At 35.4% G+C, this 19,327-nt stretch overlaps 2 protein-coding genes across 4 annotated transcripts; both read left to right on the top strand.

Annotated features, from left to right (window-relative positions):
- Nucleotides 1-442: 442 nt before the first annotated feature.
- LOC111467265 (transcription factor ORG2-like) lies at nucleotides 443-2,075 on the top strand. The gene is made up of 3 exons (XM_023112121.1): nucleotides 443-807; nucleotides 1,357-1,719; nucleotides 1,836-2,075. Exons 1-3 carry the CDS (start codon nucleotides 478-480, stop codon nucleotides 1,899-1,901), a joined length of 759 nt encoding a protein of 252 aa, XP_022967889.1. The 5' UTR covers nucleotides 443-477; the 3' UTR covers nucleotides 1,902-2,075.
- An 8,746-nt stretch (nucleotides 2,076-10,821) lies between these two features.
- Nucleotides 10,822-19,085, top strand: LOC111467199 (SPX and EXS domain-containing protein 1-like). 3 transcript variants are annotated; one of them, XM_023112023.1, is made up of 14 exons: nucleotides 10,822-11,028; nucleotides 12,495-12,560; nucleotides 12,659-12,801; nucleotides 13,706-13,744; nucleotides 13,822-13,914; nucleotides 14,016-14,132; nucleotides 14,250-14,345; nucleotides 14,809-14,922; nucleotides 15,751-15,804; nucleotides 16,137-16,184; nucleotides 16,367-16,517; nucleotides 16,998-17,163; nucleotides 17,554-17,623; nucleotides 18,669-19,085. In XM_023112023.1, exons 3-14 carry the CDS (start codon nucleotides 12,751-12,753, stop codon nucleotides 18,921-18,923), a joined length of 1,254 nt encoding a protein of 417 aa, XP_022967791.1. In that variant the 5' UTR covers nucleotides 10,822-11,028; nucleotides 12,495-12,560; nucleotides 12,659-12,750; the 3' UTR covers nucleotides 18,924-19,085. The 3 variants fall into 3 exon arrangements, with proteins under 3 accessions (XP_022967791.1, XP_022967789.1, XP_022967790.1); XM_023112021.1 differs by having other exon boundaries at nucleotides 12,425-12,560; XM_023112022.1 differs by lacking the exon at nucleotides 10,822-11,028 and adding an exon at nucleotides 11,436-11,588 and having other exon boundaries at nucleotides 12,425-12,560.
- The last annotated feature ends 242 nt before the right edge of the window (nucleotides 19,086-19,327 follow it).

The following is a 19,327-nucleotide window of genomic DNA, read 5'->3' as shown; positions in this document are numbered from 1 at the left end:
TATATATAAATATATTATAAGCAAAAATATATATTTTAAAATTGTTAAAAATGATGCTTTGATACCATGTTAGATGAGCAAGTGTCCACAGTAGCGTGATATTGTCAACTTTGAGCATAAGCTCTCCTGACTTTGCTTTAGGCTTCCCAAAAAGTCTTTATACCAAATTATAAACTCATGATCATTCACTAAATGCATAAAATATTTATTCATTTGAATTTAACCTTACAAGTTCACAACCCGACCTGAATCGATTAGCCGAGAAATTAAGAAATGGGTTTAAACCAAAACTATGGAGTGGTTGGGATAAATTAATTAAAAAAAACAATTTTTTTGTAAGATCAAGGCAAGTTGTGAAATAAAAAATTGATTTGTTTTTAATAATAATGGAAAATATTTGTATAAAAGACTTAAAGGGGCACCACCATTTGAGTTTGTGCATCACCATTTTTCATTATCTTCTTCATCATCATCATCATGTTGGCTGTTTCTTCTCCTTTGTTTTCTACTCTTCAATGGCCATTGGAAGATCCCATCTCCCTCCACCACCATAGCTCACTCTTTCCTCCTTTTGAACCTTCTGATAATTCATTTTACCTCCAATTCCCTACGCCCCCGCCATTGCAGCCGCCACACGTAGACCTCGATCACTATCCCTCCTCCGCTACTCCGTCTCCCAAAGGCGGTGCCAACGTCTCTAAGATGGCTAAGAAACTTAACCATAATGCTAGTGAGCGCGACCGTCGCAAGAAGATCAACTCTCTCTACTCCTCTCTACGCTCCCTCCTTCCCTCCACCGACCAAATGGTAAGCTTTTGCTTCGCTTCTCTCCCTCTCCATTGTTCGATCCACGAAAATTATAGATCTTGAAAATAAATTAAAAGTTAAAATTAGTTTAGGGGTAAGATGGTAATATTTATATAAGTTTGAGATTTAGGGTTAAAATTGTTATCATCGGAAAAGTTTATAGAACACGGTCACGTATCAGGGAAGTGGCGCATGAGTTAGATATAACTTATGAAATCATCCCACGATAGATAATACGTTCATATGATTGAGAGCGATACGTTGACTCTATTAACGCCGTTCTTCAGATAAGGTAGTTGGAACCATGCTTTTACGCCCGACTACTCTGATGCTGAAGGAGACTTGATCACACATTACATTCTGAAATTCTATCCTCTGTCTATTTTTTGGGATATTTTTGAGTATAGGTAATTAACTATTAAGTCAAGACCTCCTTCTATCTACTTTTGGAGTGGTGCCTAATCCTATTTTTGGAGTGGGACCGGATTTCCCAATTTCTAGAATCGAAACCTTTGAATTAAGTTAAAGATGATGTTTTATTTGTTACAGAAGAAGTTGAGTAACCCGGCTACAATCTCGAGGATATTGAGCTACATACCGGAGCTACAGCAGCAGGTGGAGGGGCTAATGAGGAAGAAAGAAGAGCTGATGGCAGCCATGGTTGGGCAGGAAGTAAAGAGCGAGAAAGAAAAGAAAACGAAATGCGCAGCTTCGAGCTCCTCGTCGATCGTTTCGACGAGTCGACTTGGTCAACGGGAAATGGCGATTCAGATATCCACCGACATTAACGGCGGCCACCAGAATTCGTTGTCGGAGATCTTGGTTTGCTTGGAGGAGGAAGGTCTTCTTTTGTTGAATGCTTCTTCTTTTGAGTCTTTTGATGGGAAGGTTTTCCACAATTTGCATCTTCAGGTAACATTCATATTAATAACATTATTATTATGATTATTATTTGAAAAAAAACTATATAGTAAACACAAAATTAATGTAATTATGAAGCTTACGTTAATTTTGAATGATGAAAACAGATGGAAAGCAGTTGCAGAATGGAGCCTAAAATGCTGAGTAATAAGCTCTTGGAGATGTTCCCATGAGAGAGGGTGGAAGAATATGCACCACAAAATTAAGTAATAATATTAATCAAATTAAAAATGTTAAATGGATGAAAATATTTCAAAATATTCGACACGTGGCATGTTTTGATAGGAGCTCTATTTATTAACTAAATCAATGTATTTTACTAATTAATTGGATATTTTAAGTCTCTCTCTCTCTCTCATTTTTTATACTAAATTTGTCAACTTTCGAAACCCTCCTAATTTTTTTTAATTATAGATAAGACCCGTAATTATTTTGTGTGGAAATAAGCATTTAAAATATAAATTTCATCTAAAAATATTGTCATGAACTTACGTGTTCGAAAACATGTTAAAATGACACAAGAAATATTTAATTAAATAAATAAATATTAAAAGTAAAAAACACCCTATTAGAACATAAGTATAAGAAATGTGTCATGGTCTCGAATTGCGATGTCATCGTCAGTTTTGAAAAAATAAGAGTAGCACATAGCTTTAGTATTTTAAGAAATACTTAGTAAGTGACCCCGCTATTAGAGTTAGATGCAAGCACATACAGTCATGAGTGGACCTATCATATCTGTCTATATTCTTAGGGAGGCAATCCTAAGTGGGTAATTGAATGTGTATTTACTATTCTATACATAGCCCACGTGTGTGAGTATGGACCCACTAGTTGGTTCGTACACCCTCCTGCGCCCCTTTCTTATTAGGTGAGCATTCTCTGGTAGTTGTTAATGTCAGACACCTATTAGGAATAGCGGTTGTTAGAGCAGCATTATGGTAAACATAATGATCGATTATCTACTTCGTAACATATGTGGTTGTACCATCGTAAAAGGAGAAGAGTTATCCCCCGATGCATGAACACACAATGATGCATGAGGTTCCAACATTTTTCCTTTCATTATCATGTATAACAACCCCTCTAGCATTTTTCTTCATATCATATCGTTTTATCATAACTTTCATAACTTTCATGTGTATATTGAGGTTGTGTATTATGTCAATGCATCATATTACATGTGAATCATATCATATATCATTCATGTCGAACATATGTCATATCATACACTTATCATATCTTCTAATGTATCAAAATCATATCATGCACATATCATATCATATATCATGATAAAGTTCACATAATGTATCACGCGTGTCTTCAAATAAATTCTATATTAACATATCATATCGTAAACATCATTTCATCACATACATAACATTCACACATCATAACCTACACATATCATTTCATAACTGTTCAAATATATGAGCATATGGCACGTGCGAAGTCACGAGCACGTGTCATCATATAGCATACAATTATAACCAAATTGATAGTAAATCTACTTACTTGGTTGACCTAGGTCGAATCTACGACGACTCCTTAATGCTAGCCTAATGTTAAACTAGCTCCTATCAATTTAAACTATCTAAACCTAATTTTGCATAAAATAAACTTGCTCCTAATAATTTAAACTAAGTCTAATTCTACATAAATACTTTAAACTTACTCAAAAAATTTAGCTAGGTAAGTCATTACTAACCTTAAACACTCCCAAAGAGTTGAAATTAAAGTTCAAGTAGGATAAGAAAATGAAGTCAGAGACCTCCTTTTATAGTGGAGGCCAACCCTCCGCTTCTCTGTTTTAAGCAACGTGGGTCATTTCCTTTACCCATTTTTTTTTTTTAATTTCAAAATTTTGGGTTATTACAACAAGTCACAAAAATATGTCAAGTTAATTCAAAGGAAGTCATGGAGTTATATGTTCATTAAAAATAAATAAATAAATAAAAGTAGCATCAACGTCATGATAAAATCATTAACAAAAACTCCCGTACGAAAATGAAAACCTCAAACTACATATGAGCTACTAAGTAAAAATAATGCATACTACTATCCTAACCTAGCTTCCATGGTCAATCTAGCATTACAGTCATCGGTACAGCGGTACTTTGTATTTTACCTAAAATATAAGAGTAGTATGTGACTTGAGTATTTTAAGAAATACTCAGTAGGTAACCCTATGGTTGGAATCGAGTAATGCAAACAAACACATATATGATGAGACCTATCATTTTTCTTAAAACATCATAGCATGACCTTGAGCTCTTTCTAGTTCGGATATGGTTGGATGTGTGATACTTCCCCACACACGGTCTATGGCACACGCTCATGCACCCACTAGGCGGGCTTGTATAGTACCCTCTGAGTTTGGCTTGTCGGGCTAAACGCTCTGACATGCTGCCTGACATCACGGAGATAAAGGCCCACATGATATCATAGCGAATATAAATATCAAAGGTACACATCCGTACTAGCATAACATGATGGAGAAGTATCCCGATGCACATGACATACATAAATGCATGAGGTCCTCATGGCTTAAAATCATAGCATATAATAAGAAACATTTCGTTATTTCTTTCATTCATGGCATTAATACACAAATGAGTCATGTATGCATAGTACTCACCATGGCTTTCATCATGCATCATCATTAGTATATTATAAATCTATAACATGGCTTCACATGACATGACATAGCATAAAAAAACAAAGCATTTCATATCATACGAATCATGGCATAATAGGACATTGCATACATACATAACATAACATCATAGGTCATCACATAACATACATAGCATAGCATTCCTGATTATGACAGATGCAGGGGACTACAGGACATACATCATCATAAATCATACAATTCTTCCAACAAACTAACAATAGAGCAACTTACTTGTTTGGCCTTAGCGAGTCCCTAAATCTTTCAAAGTTGGTCTGAAGTTGTCCTTAAAACTTCAATTTAACCTCTACGGACCCATGAAACAATAATAGGTATACAACGAACTTAGTTTAGCTAGAAATATTGAATACTCCCATCTTTTAGCTAAAAAGTATTTAAATCTGAGTAAATAAGAGTTGTACTAACCTCAAATGTCTTTAATAAGGTCAAAAATAGTTTCGGGAGAGTAAAAAAATGTATATTGAGATGTCTAAGTCACAAGCCGAGTGTGAAACGAGGGTATGGGATCAAGCTGACAACGGAGCCGCGACTAGAGTTTGGCTAACACACGCCACTACATGTGCGTGGAACGTAGCTGGCTGACTCGGGTTAGCACGCGCCAGTGTCTGGTTTAATGCGTGAGTCTCGGGTCGCATTAGCAAGTGAGGCAAACGGGGTAGCACGTCTTGGGGACATGGGATGTGTGCACACCACTTGGTTATGGGTCACCCGAGCAGGATCCAACCCTTTTCCCTCCCTTCTCAACTCCGTCCTTCGACAATCACGCACAAGAGCTAAACATTATCCAAAATTGGTGTAAGACATTCACATTCTTCCAATCCAATCCAATCCTTGAAATATGATAATGACACAACAAAGAAAGATAGGAAAAGGAACGAATATTTGGATTGTAACAACCTTAGATTTCTACTTGACCTAAAGTCATTACAGTATACATATGATAGACATTTTACGCATAAATACTTCATTCAAAACTTTATCATAAAAACATAGTCATGGATTTACCATTTTTCTACAAGATCTTTAAATAAAATAAAAAAAATTGAAACAACATAAAAATGCCCTATTCTAACCTATATGCTACGAAATTAAATGCATACAAACCTATAGTCTACGAAATTTAAATTGCAAACTACCTTGTGCATGTGTCATGGTCCCTTTCAGCGAAACCTGCCCTTACCTAGAAAAACAATAGTAGCACATGATTTGAGTATTTTAAGAAATACTCAGTAAGTGACTCCGCTATTGTGGTTAAATGAAAACACGTAGAATCATGAGTGGAACCTATCATATCAATCTATATTCATTAGACGGCTATCCTAAATGGGTAATTGGATGTGTATTTATTGTTCTACACACGATCCATATGTGCGAGTATGGACCCACTAGTCGGTTCGCACACCTCTTGGGCTACTTTCTTGTTGGGCGAGCATTCTTTGGATTTGTTGATGTCGGACACCCATTAGGAATAGCGATCATTGCAACATTATAATAAATGTAATGATCTTTTCCCTGCCTCGGTAGTGTACGAGACATTTTTCCTTTCATTATCATGTACAACCACCCCTCTTCCACTTTCCTTTAAATCATATCATTTTATCATAACTTTCCATTCTTATATCGAGGTTGTGCATTATGCTAATACATCATATTACATATCAATTATATCCATATATCTCGTCATGTCAAACATATGTCATATCATAAACATAGTGTGTCTCCTATCATATCATATCATGCACATATCATATTGTATACCGTATCACATCGTCGTATTGTTAATCATACTACATCATAACATATATCATAACATTCACATATCATGACACGAACATGTCGTCAAGCATATCGTATCTTAAAATAATATCGTAAACATATGATTTCATCATATATATCATCTCATTCACATATCATATCGTACATATATCATACATATATCATTTCATAACCGACATCTAACGAGCATATGAAACATGCGAAGCCACGGGTACGTATCATCATACAACATACAATTATAACTAAACCGATAGTAAAACTACTTACTTGGTGGCCTTAGCCGGCGTTTCCCTATATTCAAGTATGTTTGTCTTCCATCTCTCGAAGTTGCTCCTAGTATCACCGAAAGTCGTTTCCTAAATATCATAAGTTATGCATTCATACTAAATATAAAGGGAAAGTATACTGATGCCCGTGCCATAGAAAATGCACGAGGTTTCATAACATTAAAACATGACATACAATCATGACGTTAATCACACCTTCATTCTTTTCCCGACATAACATTTCTATGAGATATACATACTTGATTTTTTTCATATTGCTCATGATTAACAATGCATGGTTTTCTAATGTCTCATAGGCATAGGGCCTACGTACTAACATAGTTTACATGGCGTGGTATATGAAGGTTCATGCATCAAATAACATCAATAACATAGCATAGTTTCGTGACATAGCATAATCATAGCATAATATATCTAATATCATAACATAACTTGTATGCGGCGTAACATATATCATAACATATGCATAACATAGTACAGTCATAAAATTATAAAATCACAAGGCATGCGACGTTCATACAACAAACAAGTCATCTAAGCAAGCCAATAGTAAAGTCATTTACCTGGTTGGCTTAAGCTGAAACCACTACGCTCCTTTGGTGCTAGCTTAAAACCAAGCCAGATCAGCCGAGAAGTCAAGCTAGAGCGGTCAGAAATTGGATTCTCCGGTTGACCCCAAATTTCTCTAGTGGGATGAAATGGTGCAATTGTTGTGATTAAGCCAAGGGACCTCCCTCTTATATTAGAGTTCTAACTCCCCATTTTCTTAATCAAATCAATGTGGGACAATTTATTACTATTATTATTATTATTATTTTTTGGTTGTTACATCATACACATCTAAAAGAAACTTTTGTCCTTAAAGTATCTTAGCTTTTGTAAAGATGTTGGCAAAGCCACTAACATCTTGACAAAGCTATCTCTCTAGTGCGTAGGACCTTTACTTCACGGGTTAGGATTCTTATTGGTCTTTCTTTGTAACTCAAGCCATCATCTATCTGTAAGGGTTCATAGTTTATCACATGTGTCGAGTCTGTTAAGTACTTGCCGAGTATGGGCACATGAAATACGTTATGCACCTTGGAGATAGGTAGTGGTAGGACTAAACTTGCCCTTTAGAATGTTGATAGGTTTGATGAAGAGTGGGCTCAACTTGCCCTTTTTTCTGACCTTGAGGATGCTTTTTAACGATGACATCTTCAAGAATACCTTGTAGCCTACCTCAAACTCCAAGTATCTATGTCTCATGTCGACTTAAGTCTTCTATCTACTCTAAACCTACGCATTTTTGTCTTCATCTTTTGCACCTCATTGATTTCTTGGACTAACTCTGTTCCCAATAGTTCATGTTTTCATACCTTCGGCACACTGGAGACTTCACTGTTTCAATATAAAGTTTCAAACAACATCACAACAATAATTGTCTAATATTTGTGGTTGTAAGCAATTTTCATAAGATGTAACTTGAAATCCCAACTGTTTATGCATTGTTATTGCTAATGATGACATCCTGTAGGGTTTAGACTTTACCCGAAGTAACACGTGTAAGCTTATGAATGCAACAACCCACCACTACAAGAATGATAATGTGCTTTTTTCGCTATCTTAGGTAAACCTAGAAAAAATTCACGACATAACCTTTGAATCTGTTGAACCTTTTGGTACCCCTTAAGATCATTAACGAGTGGTTTGGACATATCCTTTAATAACTCTCCACCTGACCTATCAGCTTGAAGAAGTTAATCAATCTGGGATTCACTCACAATGCATCAGTAATTTAATGTAAAATCCAAATTAAGGACGAGACAAACCGTCTCATGTTCCTTTGGTAAATATGAGGTGGGATGCTAACCTTTTGATATTACCTTAATACACTAGCTAGTCATCTCTTCATAGCATCCTTAAAACTTTACTAAGCTTCATATCTCATCCAACACATCTTTATACTAAAGTTGAGGCCAACCAGTTCCTAAACTTCATAAAACTACTCCCACAATCTCATTGTACCTATGAGTTATGTTTGCGTGAATTGACTAAGTCAAACTCGAAACATTCGAATAAACCTTTTACATCACCAAAGTAAGGAGCTAACAACTTTATGTTCCTAAACAAGTGTAGACCAACTACAAAATATTATTCGTTTAAAATTGTCGACTAGACCACATTCTTTAACATTTGGCGTTCAAGATTTTTTTTTTTTTGTTCGTTCATTCATCTAAGACTCATATTCTAAGAGCTTTGTATAGTGCTCACTATAATATCAAGTTGCTCCTTTTAGACCTTCATTAAACTACTATGTTCGAGATACACACTACTACAAACTAGTCTAAGAACCTTTTCAAAGATCTTGTTCATGAAAATTGTATCGGTTATGGACATTAGTGAGTCAAAAGACCTTACAATCTCTCTTAATATTCATACTGAAACTCCGAGGAAATCTTTGAAACATTGTCCTTAAATTAGTATAACATATAAAATTAAATATTAAATAAGATATATAATTATTTTAAAAATTTTAAATGAGTTATGAGATATAAAATTGAAAAATTTAAATTTTCTAAATTTTAAATTTTAAATTGACCAACTCTGAAGGTAACTTTTAATTTTATTAACTTATCGTAATAAATTTTGTGACAAAAATTGTTACTTCCCTTCTTTAGAAATTAATGATTATTAAAAAAAAAAAAAAAAAAAAAAGGTTCAATAACGGACGCTATCTGGAAGTCAAAACCGCAGTTTATTTATTTATTTTATTTATTTAATAAAAATAATGAGTTTCAATAATACTCTTAAATTTTGTCAAAGTTGTTACCAAATATGGTTGACCGTCAGTCTCTGCAGTCAACATTCATTCATATTGATCTACTTACCAAAGACTACCGCTAGTAGATACTGTTGGATGATGAAAGTCCCACGTCGGTTAATTTAGGGAATGATCATGAGTTTATAATCTAAGAATACACTCTCCATTGGTATGAGGCCTTTTGGGGAGCCCAAAACAAAGCCATGAGAGCTTATGCTCAAAGTGGACAATATCATACCANTAAGGGGAGGCGTGCTTTGTTCGAGGGGAGGTGTTGGATGATGAAAGTCTCACATCGGTTAATTTAGGGAATGATCATGGGTTTATAATCTAAGAATACACTCTTCATTTGTATGAGGCCTTTTGGGGAGCCCAAAACAAAGCCATGAGAGCTTATGCTCAAAGTGGACAATATCATACCATTGTGGAGAGTCGTGTTCGTCTAACATGGTATCAGAGCCATGCCCTAAACTTAGCCGTGTCAATAGATTGGCAAATCCTTAAATGTTGAACAAAAGACTCCAAAAGGAGTCAAGCCTCCTCGAAGGTATGAAGGCAGTCAAAAATGACTAAGACTCCAAAGGAGTCGAGCCTCGATTAAGGGGAGGCGTGCTTTGTTCGAGGGGAGGTGTTGGATGATGAAAGTCTCACATCGGTTAATTTAGGGAATGATCATGGGTTTATAATCTAAGAATACACTCTCCATTGGTATGAGGCCTTTTGGGGAGCCCAAAACAAAGCCATGAGAGCTTATGCTCAAAGTGGACAATATCATACCATTGTGGAGAGTCGTGTTCGTCTAACATGGTATCAGAGCCATGCCCTAAACTTAGCCGTGTCAATAGATTGGCAAATCCTTAAATGTTGAACAAAAGACTCCAAAAGGAGTCAAGCCTCCTCGAAGGTATGAAGGCAGTCAAAAATGACTAAGACTCCAAAGGAGTCGAGCCTCGATTAAGGGGAGGCGTGCTTTGTTCGAGGGGAGGTGTTGGATGATGAAAGTCTCACATCGGTTAATTTAGGGAATGATCATGGGTTTATAATCTAAGAATACACTCTTCATTTGTATGAGGCCTTTTGGGAAGCCCAAAGCAAAGCCATGAAAGCTTATGCTCAAAGTGGACAATATCATACCATTGTGGAGAGTCGTGTTCGTCTAACAGATACTAGCTTCCGCCATCAACACTAATTCATACTCCGTTTGTTAGGAAGAGATTTCCACACTCATCTACTCCCTTGGAGATTTAAAACGCATTTGTTACAGAGAAGTTTCCACACCATTATAAAAAATGTTCGATGTAAGATCTCACAATCCAGACTCTTGAATGCCAGTATCCTCACTGATACACCACTCGGCGTCCGGAACTTGAAAGATATTTTTAAAATATTGGTAAAAAGTTCTAAGGTTATTTATTATTATTATTATTTTGAAAGTTTATGTTTCTATTAAAATTTGTAATAGTTTTTTTTTTTAATAATATATTTGAAACAATTTAACCTTTATCATTTGTTGGAAGGACGTTTTGTTCTGTGCAATCGACGTTTCCCTTCTGCTTCATCCTTACTCAAAGCCCACAAAACAGGAGGAAAAAAAAAAAAAAAAGTACGAACGTCGCTAATCGCCTCCAACCCTTTGCGCCAGATTTGGTGGGGGGCGATCCAGCGGATTCTAGAAGGCTTGCATTTTGTCGACTTAATTCCTTCAAATTGAAACAGTCGCACCCATTGAATCTTTCGCCGTAAGTCTCTTCGGATCTGATCCAACCCCATTAGTCTGTTTTTGTTAATTTCTCTTCGCTTATGAATTTTTAAGTCGTACGTGATAAGGTTTCTTAAATTTTTGAGTTGGGTGTAGATCTGTGATGCTTAGTTCTTCATATTTTGTTATGGGTATTGCTAGATCGAAGGCTTTATTTAGTTTTTACTTCTAAATTTTGTTAATCTTGATGAAGATAATGCCTCGGTTGAGCTTTGAATCGTTTGGCTGTTTTGCTAGTCGCCGTGCAATCCGAGATCAGTCAACCATATGGATAAGTTGTGCTTAGATAGGAAAATTGGGATTGAGTGAGTTCTTGAAAGTGTTTTTAAGAGCTCTGTTTATGTAATCTGTGGAAGACTTGTAGTAGAATGATAATTTGTTCTTCAGATCTGCTGCCAGCCCTCGTCTTCTGAGCTGAGCCCCAATTTCATGCCCCAGCTCACGAATCTGGGGCATTCCTTCTTCAAATCCCATAGTTCTTTCCTTGTTCTTTTGGACATTCTTCTTCAGACGCCAAATTTTTTAAGTCATGTCTCAGAGGCAAGAACTTACTCCCTCCTATATCTATCAGTCACGTTTCAAAGCTTCCCCAATCTCCATTTCTAGCTTGTGCTCTGTTTTTTGTTTGATTTTGTTTTTCACTTGTACCAAAACTCGCTTGGATATGCGTAAGGCCTTTGTAACATCATTGATTCGCAACATTTGAAACACAAAAAACAGTAGGGAATGAGAGTAATAGATATTATGTAAGACATTATTCACTCAATTGAAACTAAAAATCAAAGAAAAAAGAGGGTGTATTTGCTTTCTTTGCTGATCAATAATTAGTTCATGTTCGAGACTGGCCTCTAAGTCGGGTCGTTAGTTTGATCGTCATAAAGAGAAACATTGGTAAAACCAGACTTGAGTTCTTTGAGTTATATTTGTGTGCATTTAGATTTTTATGTGCTGTAATCCAGTTTATGCATAGTATTGTCACTATCATCTTGTCTTATTATCTCTTATTTTGATATAAGGTGGAAGATGTTTATGATTATATTAATTGAAACAAACAGGTTTTGTATGATTGGTGGAGTTCTAACTTGTACGAGATATTTGTTTATAGTTTTAAATTTGTGAAAATTGAAGTGAATGAGGGTCAACCCTCAAAGTAATATTCTGCTAGTTTTTTGTGTATTGGAAACAAAGCCAACGACCCAACCGAACCTGCAAATATAGATTGTTTGGGCTAGGTTATAAAAAAATCAATCGAACCTAATCTAACCCACGAACATCCTTTTAAGTGTATGGTTCAAGAACTCACCGGTGTTAGGGAGAGATTTCATCCGTTGCTTTCTTAGGATCTCTCATATATGTGCGTAAGTTCATAATTTCAGGTTATTGACAAAGATTTAGCGGTGAAAATAACTTCTACACTTTCCGATTAATCTATGTTTGGAAATGCAGTGGCAGTTCCTGCCAATAGTCCCCATTTAAGAAAGTCTGGAAGCAGACCTGTAGTATCTGATTTGGGTATGCCTCTTTCAATTCCTTTCGGTTTGTTTCTTACGATTCTTGTCAGTCATTTCTTTTGTAGGGTCTAATCCATCAGTGACACTTTCTTTCTGCAGAATATTTGTCTGGCACTGATGCAGGAAATGGTGTGGACGAAACTCCCTTGCATTCAAGGGAGGCAGATGATTTGAAGAGTACCATATTAACAATGAATCCTACAGCCATAGTTCCATCTCCTATTTTGTTATGGAGATTCAAGGTTTGAGCCTTTTCTGCCTTCTTTATTCATGCATAATAGTTATATTATTTTTCTAACAAAAAAGAGTACTACATTAAGCTTCTTATGCTATGTTCTCATAAGAATTTCTCCTTTTGAAGAGAACTTAGTTTTAGATGCCATAGTTAAAAATATACCCACAATGTCTGGATTATGATCTTGGATGCAGTGGGAAACAACAAATTGGTTTCGAATAATGGTGCCAATTTCCAAGTCATCCATTTTTAGATATTGATCAATATTTTCGTGAATTCTACTAATCTATTCTATGATTCATTAAAGAGTGGCTAAGGAAGAACTTAATGTTTTTCTTTAAGTCCTTAATAGACTAATCTGTTATAATTAAGTGTGTATAGGACATTCATCTCCATTGTTTGGTGCTTAACGTGCCTGTTATCTTCCTTAAGGTTGAAAGGTTTCAACCCGACCATCACATTTGTGGGCTCAAAAATTAAAAATAAAAAAAAATAAAAAAAATCCATTATCTGGGGGATCTGCTCAATAACCCCCAGGACTTCCAATATATATATATATATTGAAGTAAATTATTTTTTATATAAAATTTTAGAAGAATAAAGAGAGTTTTCTAAGAGACTGAAGAGAGGTAGAGAGGAGAGTTTCAATGGATAGGGGAAGGAAAAAGGGAAAACTACTTGAGGATGAAGACAAAATTTGAAGATAGGACATACGATGACACATTGTTTCGTATCAATAATAGTCCTTTTTAATAAAAATATTTATTAAAAAATGGGATTAAATTTGTTAATATGAGCATAGAAGTTTGAACGTTGAATAAGAAATGTGCTTTCCTTGATCTTCTTTTGTTGCTCTTTTAGTTATTTTCAATACCTTTCTGTTTAGAATACTAATTGAGATTAATGTCCAGGTTTTCTTGTTCATCCTCTGGGGTTTATTTTGTTGCAAGGTTAGTTCTATTAGATCATTTATAGTTCTATTAGATGAGTTGATTTGATGCACTGACATGGTATTGTTGGAATACAGATTGGCTGGGATTCTGTTATGAGAATGAGTGTAGACTTGCGAGACCTATTTCTCTACGAGGCATTTCTGTATTATAATCCTCTTCTTTTGGTGGTGAGTGAATTTCTCCTTTATAAATTCCTTTTAATTATGTTTTTGACTATTATCATCGTTTTATCTTTATGCTTACCGACCGTTTAGTTTTGGCACTGCAGACTATGATGGTTTGGTTCTGGGGAATTAACTTATGGGTTTTTTCCCAATCGAACGTTAATCATGCAAAAATATTTGAACTTGATCAGAATCATCTTACACACCGAGAAATTTGGAAGGTAAAAAGTCTTTATTATGCATTTTCTTGACCAATCGAAATCATTCTCGAAGCTGTTATATATTTTTCCATATTATAATCTGCTATTTATACACTGTGTACTAAATTGCTTTTGCAGTGTGCCACATGGATGACTATTGTTGTCCCCACGAGCATGACAGCGTACCTCTATCTTTATTCTCATGGGGAAGTATCACTAGCTGCATCACAACCAGTGTAATAGACGCCCCCTCTTTTATTAGTAATTAATGAATATTATAATTTTTTGGAAATGCAATTAAGTTCTTTGTTTCCTTGGAAACGTTAGAATTGGCCTTTTGCAAGTTCTGTTGTTTGATGGTTTGTTGCTTGCCAAAGTTATATATAATTATGACATGGTTAACATACTAACTTAGATAAGATACTCACTTTGATATGGTTTCATAATGGTTGCCACTTTGTGTCTCCCTAGTCTGTGATGAATTTGAGCTTCTTCTGGTAATGTGATTGTTGCATGTAAATATTCATCATGCTTAGCCCCATGAATACTTCTTCATAGAGTGGGGCATTAGCACACTTTAGATTATCATTTGTATCTTGTTTTTGCCTTTACTATGTGTAGATTTCATATTACTATCTTTTTATGGTTACTTATCTGGAGATGAAATGTCATTAAGTTTATTTACCTTTCATTGCAGGTTCTCTTATATGTCGCTGTTGTGATGATTTTGGTTTTCCCTTTTGAAATATTTTACTTGTCATCTCGATATTTCTTATTAAGGACTCTTTGGCGAATAGTTTTCCCGTTGCAGGTAAGTTTTTTTGATCAAGTATGTTAAAAATGAAAGTTGGTGTTTAATGTTAGGAAAAGCTGACAGTATACAAATTTTTTACGCAAATAAATGCCTGTAAAATATGTTTCATCGGTTCAAGATGTTTGTGTTGTTGAAATGAATTTACTATCTTCCATAATTTTATGCTCCAAGTAACTATCACATGTATTCTTGTCTAAAATTGTTCCATGATCTTAAACATTTTTATATTATTTATGTTTTATTTTAAATGATTCAATAGTGCATAACAACTAACTAGTATTCATGATTGTCAAGGACTTGAATAATAATGTTTTCGCATGGCTACATATTAGTGGCAAAACCTATGGATATATTGAAAAATTTGATCCTTCAACCTTACAATGGTAATATGGAATGTTTTCTTTTTCTATGTATATATTATATGTACATGCATGTATGTATATCTGGGGTTGTTATGTTTTTGGCACACAGGGTTGCTGATGTCTGGTGCAGATTGGTATTTCTTTCATTTTTTTTTTCAATGAGAAACCGAAATTTTATTGACAACTATGAAAGAATTTGAAGGGGAATGAAAAGAAAAACAGCCAAACAAAGGAACTGAACCAAAATCAGCTGTTCGGCGAAATGAATATTATTGACAGTTATAAAGAAATGAATTCACACATCTTTGCTTCGTTCGATCATTATAAGATTTCATAATGTTGTTTTTTAGTTTCAGCTCAGCCTTGTGGATTTCATAATGTTGTTTTACTCTTATAGTACATGAATTGTTGGATTTAGTCTGCTATGGCTGGCTGTCAATTCGTTAATATTTGTTCAATGCAGGCAATTACATTTGCTGACTTTTTCGTAGCTGATATACTGACGTCGATGTCAAAGGTTTGTATCCTGCTGCTCTTTTAATCAACAATTTCCAAGATCCGTTGTCAGCTTATTTTAGTGGTAGTACCACAGAGGCGGCTTAACACAAATATATTTCTCTGCGCTTGTGTATAAGACCTATTTATCCAAAATGAGAATGAGCATCTATCCGTTGTCTTGAATCATAGCCTAAGGTGTAAATGTCAAACGTACCTACTAGCCCTAATAATTTCCTGCTTCATCTTTTTGGGAATTCATAATTAGAAACTGTTTTCTGAATCATTTTTGCTTACAAACGTATTATTCTGTTATAATTACATGACATGGTTATAACACTGATTTGGCTGCAGGTGTTTTCCGATTTGGAAAGATCAGTGTGTCGAATGATTCACCGACAGGTTGGTTTTCTTAAGGTTAAATATTATTTTTAGTGGATTGCAATCGTCTTTTCCATTGATCAGCTCTTAGTTGTTAGTTTTTAGCATTTTTTTTTTCTTCTTCAAAATGTTGAATTGTTGATAACATGTTCCAAGTAGTGACACTCTTTCTTTGTATGTTTGTATTTATTAAACTTATTCAGGTTGCCACCATTGCATGGTTTGAAGCTGATTCCGTCTGTGGAAGTCACTCTGTTGCAATCCCCGTGGTTCTTGTTTTGCCTTATCTTTTTCGTTTGTTCCAATGTCTCCGACAATACAAGGATACAGGAGAAAAAGCAACACTTTTGAATGGTGAGTTCTTATGGTTCTTGTTCCCTGTCTCTATCAAAATTGGTAAAGTCTTAATTAGTTTTCGCAAAACCCTGGGATAGAGTGAGGAAACAACCTAAATCAAGAAGAGAATGACTATGGTAAAGTCGTGTGAAAGCGAGTCCTTGAAGGAGCGTAAGCTGTAACATATCACAAAAGCCTTTTGTGTTTCTGTTTACAATAAAAGAATCTTTGATTTCTTTCATAAACAATTTCATCGGATTGATTGGTTTGAATCATCTAGGCTCAACGTTTCTCTTTATCCCTTCCTTGGATTTTCTTTATAAGATGTTAGTTTGAATTGAAGGATATCTAAAATGATATCCTGTTTTTTCCCCTTTTGTTTTGTTTCAAGGATACTCTTGTGTTTATTCTGTTCGTATGTTATATCTATAATCCTTGCTTTATAATTGTTGTTGTCTTGATGCTATAATAGTAACTCTAATCTGGTCATCGTTACAGCTCTAAAATATTCAACAGCAGTACCGGTCATTTTTCTTTCTGCCCTTAAATACCATGTCTTCCCTGATAGATGGACCAACTTTTATCGGCCCCTTTGGCTGCTGTCTAGTGTTCTAAACTCTTCATACTCATTTTACTGGGATGTCAAACGAGATTGGGACTTGAGGTATGCTAGTTTTATATATATTATTCGTTTTTTCTTACAGAAAAACAGAAAAGAAAAATAATGGTATTTATTCAAAGAGGAGTACAAAAACGGTGGAAGACGATCACCTCCCTCGTTTTTTGTCTTACATAATTTTTCATGGAGCAAGTATTCATTCTATGTTTACTTTTCTCCTGTCATTGGGTGTCTGGTTGAAAATGGTCAGGATGGATGGGGGAAACTTTGCATTGTTATAATCCATGTTGAAAATGCACAATCATGTAGATGCAGGATTGCATGAGCATAAATTAGTTGAAGTAGTTCATTTTACTTCTTCAAGTGTCTGGAGAAATTGTAGCTTGCCGTGGTCTTATGATTTGTTGACATATGGTTTTATTTATCTAATGACAGCACTTTCACTCGGATTTTCAAGTTCAACCGACCGCACTTCTTCTCGCATCTCTTGTATGGGCGGAAATGGGTAATGTTCTTGATTCATAGACTTGAATTGTTTCAACAAGTTAGTCACAATATTCTATCCAGTTGGTTTTCTAATGAAATCAAATCCTTGTTGATTTAACATGAGAATAAATGGCTGCATAAACCCGTACTTGGAAACTCGGTATTTCTCGACTTCAGAGCTCTATGTTAATGACTTTCATTGTTGGTCACTTGGCTAAGGAATTATTCAGATGTCTTTCCAGTCTACTTTCTAGCTTTGTTTCCTAGTTTTAGGCTTTTTAATGACTTTGAATGTGAGATCTTTGGTAGATTTTTAAAACTAGAAAGAAAAGGTCATTTTAGAACCCATGAATTCTCTACAACGAACCGTGCACCTTACACCATTCTTTTCAGTATCCCTGTTCACATATTTGGTCCCTTACTGTTGTATTTTTATAGTTTGTTTCACTAGTTCTTCGAACCTCTGTCTGTACTCTGCACTCTTTTTTCACCCATACAATTGTGTGATTCTATGTCGGTTGGGAAGGAGAACGAAGCATTATTTATAAGGGTGTGGAAACCTCTCCCTAGTAGACACATTTAAATTTTTTTTTTTTTTTTTTAGAGGAAATCCAAAAGGGAAAGCCCAAAGAGACAATATTTATTAGTGGTGGGCTTGGACTATTACAAATGGTATCAGAGCTAGACAATGGGCGATGTGCCTGTGAGAAGGTGTGCTAGCAAGGATGCTAGTCCCCGAAGGGGAGTGGATTGGGGGTCCTACATCGATTGGAGAAGGGAACGAGTGCCAGCGACAACGTTGGACCTCGAAGGAGGGTGGATTGTGAGATCCAACATCAATTGGGGAGGTTTATAAGGGTGTGAAAACCTCTTCCTAGTGGACGCGTTTTAGAAACCGTAAGGGGAAGTCTGAAAGGAAAAGCTTAAAGAGGTCAATATCTGCTAATAGTGGGCCTATTTTCGATTTTTTGCATTTTGTTTCTAGATATTATGAACAGCAAGTGATTATCAAAAATCTTTTGGTACAGCCAATGGAAGGATCATACTAATCTATGGTTTTTCAGGTTTACATCTGGGTGCTGGGAAGTAATCTGATATTACGGTGTACATGGACGTATAAGTTATCGGCTCATCTTCGCCACAATTACCTTACGGTATTCACTATCACGGCGTTAGAGATCTTCCGAAGATTCCAGTGGATTTTCTTCCGAGTTGAAAATGAATGGAACAAGATGAACTCGAAGACGAACATACAAATTACGTCGAATCTCCCAACCGAAGAAGACAAGTTACTTAACTCCAGTAACCATAATGTTTAAAATTGTTGAGTGGCAATTGATTTTTGCATTATTGGGGCATATGGTAGGTATGGTATTATGTGGATGAATGCCATTTGTTTTGTCTTGTTTAGTTTTGAATAATTGTTGTCATTAATCTATGAGAAGGGTCTCTTTGCCATCACAGATGGATTAGCCTTTTAATGTCTTAATGGCACCTTTATGGATACCCCTTATCCCTCATTTAGTTTATTTGAGAATGTCTTGATTTCTTTTTTGGCCCTATTTTCTCCTAACCATATATGGACTAGTGGTTGATATAGGTCATGAGTATAGTACTCCAAGACTACTTAGATGCCTTGGAGTCTTTGGGGCATCTAAGCGGTTTATTCTACTCCGAGATGCTTGAGATTAACCCCTTATGCTAGTATGAACTCTAGGTGCTT

The sequence above is a fragment of the Cucurbita maxima genome, unplaced genomic scaffold, assembly GCF_002738345.1.
Source record: "Cucurbita maxima cultivar Rimu unplaced genomic scaffold, Cmax_1.0 Cma_Scf00033, whole genome shotgun sequence".
NCBI classification, from domain to species: domain Eukaryota; kingdom Viridiplantae; phylum Streptophyta; class Magnoliopsida; order Cucurbitales; family Cucurbitaceae; genus Cucurbita; species Cucurbita maxima.
The sequence above is the reverse complement of the archived record's forward strand: the minus strand, read 5'-3'. Positions and strand labels throughout refer to the sequence as shown.